Source organism: Echinococcus granulosus, assembly GCF_000524195.1.
Source record: "Echinococcus granulosus chromosome Unknown EG_S00064, whole genome shotgun sequence".
In the NCBI taxonomy this organism is placed as follows: domain Eukaryota; kingdom Metazoa; phylum Platyhelminthes; class Cestoda; order Cyclophyllidea; family Taeniidae; genus Echinococcus; species Echinococcus granulosus.
This window is the reverse complement of record NW_020170444.1, coordinates 305,212-310,991: the sequence shown is the minus strand read 5'-3', so window position 1 is coordinate 310,991 and position 5,780 is coordinate 305,212. Positions and strand designations below refer to the sequence as shown.

The following is a 5,780-nucleotide window of genomic DNA, read 5'->3' as shown; positions in this document are numbered from 1 at the left end:
TTCGAGTTCCACGAAATCCCAATCGTTTGCTTGTGTCCAAGCAGTCCAGAGAGTCGCACCTTCCTTCGCTCCCTTCTAGTTGGCTCATACCAGACAGAGATGTGTCCTAAGTGTGTTGATAACGCCTTGAAATCATAGACCAATTACTTTCTATAATTACGGGTGGCTTAAGTCGCTGGCGCACCACCTGACATCCAGACAGTCGCTGCTCTCTGGTCCCCAGACCCATGGGCACTGGCAAAACCCCCTTTGTCTATTCATTAGGGCGGTAAAGCAGACATCCACACTAAAGTTTTACCTTTTGATTACCTGGTAGGCTGGATTCCCAGACAGCTCGTAAACATAGAAACAAAGTTAAAAAGATGGCATCAGAGACTACGGAACTTCAGTAAGCTCCACAAAATACCTTATGATTTGATTGATTTAGCTTTATTCTCGGGAAATCCTTAAGTAACCTGACCAAATCATCTAATAATCGAAACTCTATTTTAACGACGTGATCCCATCTGCAATGAAGGGTGTTATTTTATTAACGAAAACCAAAATATTGTTAGAAAAAGTTGACGAAACATAACTTCAAAGCCCTGACAGGCTAAAAGTCATACGGCTATCAATCTTTAGGTTTAGACGCGTTGTATTTACAAAGGGTGATTTATGCAAACAACTTTCTTTAAGAACATATATTCACATCATCTCATTCGCAAAATGCAAAATTTAGGATTAACACTAGCAGCAATGGAATTAAAAGTACCAAGCGGTGACGGAAATTTAATGTTCCCATTTGAGTTTAACAATCTACCGGTATTTTTTACTCAGTTGGTGGAGATTAGGAGCCTCACTAATGGCAAGTAGCAAGCAAAATAATGCTAAATATTATTCTGGAGATTAGGGCACGAATGGGTTTATTTCACTCTGGCATAGACTCCTAAAAATCGAGGAATCACTTCGATTGTCCAGCCCCATCCGGTTTACTGACTCCGTTTTTCCTGTCTATAATGACAGCACGCGCTTCTGTGAGAAGTTGCGTAGCAACACAGCAGCATAACAAGCAGGACAGAAGGCAATCGAGTATGAAGCTCCCATTAATGCCTCTCTTCTTGCGAAATTGGCGTCTAACTTTGCAGAGGACACAGGAACACATGCAGAATGTAGCTACGGGCATGTGACAAGCAGCACAGAGAAGAGAGATGGGTTGGGGGTAGCCCATTGCACGAAAAATGTTTTCAAAGCCCAGTAAAGGAAGGCAGCAGAAAAAGATGCAGTTTCCCAGACCCACGTATGTACCAATCACGAAGAGAGAGTATCGGAAACGACCAATTCTTTCTGGTGGCGGCGGTGGATACTCACGTTTCTTATGGCTGGATAACTCGGGTTTCGTCCCTATTTCAGCGTTGCTGGTGTTGAGAGTGGAGGTGGTGGTGAATGTTGTTGTGTCGGATTCTGTTGATAAATAACGTAGCTCTCGCTCCACTTCATCGATGGAAATGCTGGTGTGCTTCGCCATGGCGTGTGGCATTGATCACCATTCACGCGCCCTTGAATCCACGTGTCACCATCTTCGCCGTGAACGCAACGGTCTTCCTCTATTACGCAAATGAACAATGAAAATACCTCACCGCATCTTTCAAACACCTTGATATGAATCAACTTATATGATGTCACTTATTCAACAATTTTCTTAAGTTGAGTTCTTGGGTGCCCCCGTGGTTTCAGTCATCACCTTAGCGTCACCGCGGCTGGTACGTAACCTCCCTCAAGAGGATACTGACCTCCCAGGACATTTCCAGTCAAGCTTCCCCCATACTTAAAATCTCGAGTACCGCAATATTCCACCAAAATTAGCATCTACCCCAATTTCTTTCTCCATTGTCTCAATGAATGTTTTAATTACAAATTCAGATCATTCTTTAAGGTGATAGCATAAACGCACATATTCACCTAATATGATAAGGTTGCTTTATTTACTCCCATCTGCACACGTCAGCCATCAAATTGGTCATCGTGAATACCTATGATCGTGTAACGCCTAGTGTCACTCTAAAAACGCGCTTATGCAGGGCCTTAAACCTAAATTGCGTTCCTCCACACGACAATCAACGAGGATGTAGACATGGAACCAAGTGTAAAAACCTTGTTTTCTGAAAGATGTCTCCATAATGTATTATCAAGTAAGATTCGAATCACGTTATGAAGTACAAGTACCTGCACCGTAGACAAACAACCGCTATTTCGCTCACCTATCTGTTAAGCGTAGCTTATCAGACGAAAATAAGTGTCTGTCGGCTGAATAACTTGACCAGGAAACGTTAGAGATCACTTACGATATACTAAGTAATAGAAAAAATTCGGCGTCTTCAGATACGCATTGTAATACAAAATGAAGTACATCCGTGAACAACTATTCGGACTACCCGTAGATCAGACGAATTCCTCGACAAACACATGCTACAGAGAAAAGAACTTCTAGTGCACTGTTAAGCAAACCTAAAGGCGCAAGTTACCCGGCCTCTGCAATGTATCAAGCTCAGGGTGAATGGATCAAATTTCCCACTAACCCAACAATGCCAGCTTGACAGCGCCCAAGATTCAATTCAAGCAGATAGCCCAGCTTGAGACAATGGATAGCATTCCAGATGTACAAAATTATTACAGAAAATGGCATATCAATCAAGCTCCTCCATCTCCTTGCTGAGTTGCCACATACCGAGCATTTGATGAGACCTTTTTCGTTCGCGTTTGGCAACCAATTTAGCATTATGCTGTTTTTGCCACCTTCTGGCCCAATTTGCTGCTTGAGAGGGACACGAGCCCCTCTCTCGGTGACAATCTGCGTCCATATTTTCACTATCAACCATCACGGCATCGTCCTGACGGTTGCGTCTTACTTCCTTCATGTACTCATCCCATGGCAGACCATAAACGTTATTTGGTTTTACGATATGGCAGGAATTAACGTCGACTTGGTCTTCAGTAGGGTCTGACTAGTGCAAGATGAAGCACAGAAACGGCCTACCAGTAAATCCGAGGGGGAATGAATAAAGTTGAGAATGGGGACTTTGCGAAAGGCGTTTTCACGAGCTAACCGCTGTCTAATGGACTTATTAGCATTTCGCAAAAGATTATCAACTTTCCAAGCCGTTATATCACTGTGCGAACCTTCTGCCATGGTCCAAAATACTGTCAGAATCCGACCATCTGATGAAGTAGCCAGCTGAAATAAATTTAACACAAACTACTAAAAGATCTTGAGGGTAAAATGCTTTCAAATCACAAACCAGCATCAGCTAACATTTGTAATCCTGACTTGAGACAGATGCCCATCTGAGTCAATGGAGCCTAAAATCATTAAAAGTCTTCGTTTGTATTTTCGCATGAGACGAGCATCTTCGTGTCGGGTCTGAGTTGCGATTTCAGAGATAAGATCGCCAGACGCTTTAGTAGGCATGGAAGAGTATGGAATGAGACAATTGTTAACGGCAGTTCTAGCCATCAATGCAGTAATCAACCGCTTGTCACAAAGCACGACGCGCATCATTGCAAACTCCACCCGTTAATTAGCATCCAGTACACACCAGCTTCGCATACTCATCCAGGTGCATCAGGAAATATAAACAAAGCTCAGCGTCAAATAAATATTCTTCAAAAAGATAACTTTGAATTGTTTTAATGTAACTTTTGCATAAAGACTTTGAAATTTTTTGCTATGTTTTAATGATTCCTTTATTCATCAATTAGTCCCATTAGAAACTGCATTCCTGTGTATTAACTGCATGATTCATGATGTAAGCGCAATACAATCTTGACGGACTTAAGTTGGCCTCAATATTTTTGCGTATAAAAATTAGTCGAAAGGTATAAAAGTCACCTAAGTTATATGCTAGTATGGCCGGAAATAGATAATTTGCCACACACTTTCACCTGTAGTTCATGTAAATCAGCTTTTAAAACGCAAGCAACTTGAGATCCTAAAATTGTGCCTTTACTTAGTGCAATGTCCTTTTGACCACACCAGAAGACTTTCGGCCTTTCGGATTTCGGTGGTATAGTTTCTTTTACGCTATTGTGGCTTTTTACGACCCCATGGAAGACTCGGAGCAGTACACACTGACAAAGATACTGCGATCCTTTGGGTGTCACTTAACTCCACGTTTTGTTAAGCGGGTACAAAGAAGCTCTGCAATTGTCCTTCCCTCAGTGGCATGGCCTCTGGGATACACCGGTAAACTTCTCCAGCTCTTCTCTACGTCGATAATATTTATTCTGCGCTAATGTTATACCTTCGACATCTTTAGGGATGTTTGTAATGCTTATGTTTTTTTAATGTGCCTTTCAGGGAGCAGGCAATCAGAAAATACGAGTCTGGTGACTGGATTGTCCTCCTCCGTGCCTAGTGATTGCAGTTCCCCCCCTTCTTAAACGCTGCACTTTCCCTCTCGATCTTTTACTCTTTAATAAATGTATCCAAAACGAATCAACTAAGCTCTTCTAAGAGCGCTAGGAACAGAGAAGCGGAGACAAATGAGTCTCGACCTAAAATTTCGACGTGCTACAACACAATAACTAAGAAGTTATTATTCGTCCTTGTAAAATAGAGATTGTTGGCGAAATCCGACTCATTTCTACTAAGTTTCTTTTAATATAAGTATTTTTTAAATGTTGGGAAGTGTTAAATGTCAAATATCTTATGCTAAATAAATGTCGTCTTATGGAAAACTTGTTAGCTACGTTGCTTGGAGGACTGTAATTAATTGGTACCGGCTTGACTGGCATCAGCTGAATATGAGAAAAACTTCCAGTTATCTTCCTAAGGTTGCGATGTTTAAGTGCAGGTGAAATTAGGGTTTGTTGGCCTCGACACTTAGTAAAAACAATTGTTAATCTCACGCTGGTCACTTGAGTCAGTTATTAATACAAACGCTTTACCTGTCACAGTTTTTCTAGCCATTTATGAACAACTGAACCCCTTTTTAAAAATAATGTTTGAATCATCATTAAGTCTCAGTTATCAACAAAAAGATGCCATTTTTCCACTTTGAGAAATCAATCAATAACTTATAGCTTTCTAGCTCACTTGACTAGGGATGTCGCTTTTGTTCTCGTCCTCACTTTTACTCTCCTCCCCTTAAGCGGCAGCCACCCTAGAGAACAAAACAGAAGCAATGACCTCACATTTTGCAAATTTAAGTTGATTTATCACCTATGCAATACAATAGTGGTTTATCCCCGGGTTTTGTTGAGGCGCCACTTTTGTATTTTGAATTAGCCCCCTTGTACCTCGCTGGGTGGGCTGGCCTTTGGGGCCATGCCAATAGCCCAGACACCTTCTCCGTGCTGAATATATATATATTCTGCCCGAGTATTGTGTCTTCTTTCGTCTTCAGGGAGTCTCGGGACGCTACACATATGTCTTAACCAGGCTTCACAAGAGATGGAATCAATTACTGGCTCAAATTACTCAAAAATTAAACAGCAAAATAGACAAATCATACAAATAATAGGTTTGTTTGGAATGTGGATTCAATGGAAATGTCGTCGCTCAGCAAATTGTGGCTTAAAAATTCTCAAAATGAGCAACTTATTACACTAGCTTGATTATAGACCAAATGACTGGTGAATACTATGTAACTGTCAATAATGTTTAAGATACTTTAAATGTCATCTACTAGCCCGCCCAAAGCCACCTGCTGCATGTTGTAATGGACTATTTTTATTTTGAGCGATGAACAAAGAGCTCAGAAGTGGGTCAAAGTATGTAAGTGAACAAGGAGTATGAAATGCCC

General features: G+C 41.3%; 1 protein-coding gene across 1 annotated transcript; it reads right to left on the bottom strand. All coding sequences in view use genetic code 11, as the record gives it.

Annotated features, from left to right (window-relative positions):
- Positions 1 to 940: 940 nt before the first annotated feature.
- On the bottom strand, positions 941 to 3,532 carry EGR_06844 (hypothetical protein; the record flags this gene model as incomplete). The annotated part of the gene is made up of 4 exons (XM_024496093.1): positions 941 to 1,440; positions 2,705 to 2,981; positions 3,014 to 3,211; positions 3,290 to 3,532. 4 exons carry the CDS (start codon positions 3,530 to 3,532, stop codon positions 941 to 943), a joined length of 1,218 nt encoding a protein of 405 aa, XP_024349513.1.
- Between the last annotated feature and the right edge of the window lie 2,248 nt (positions 3,533 to 5,780).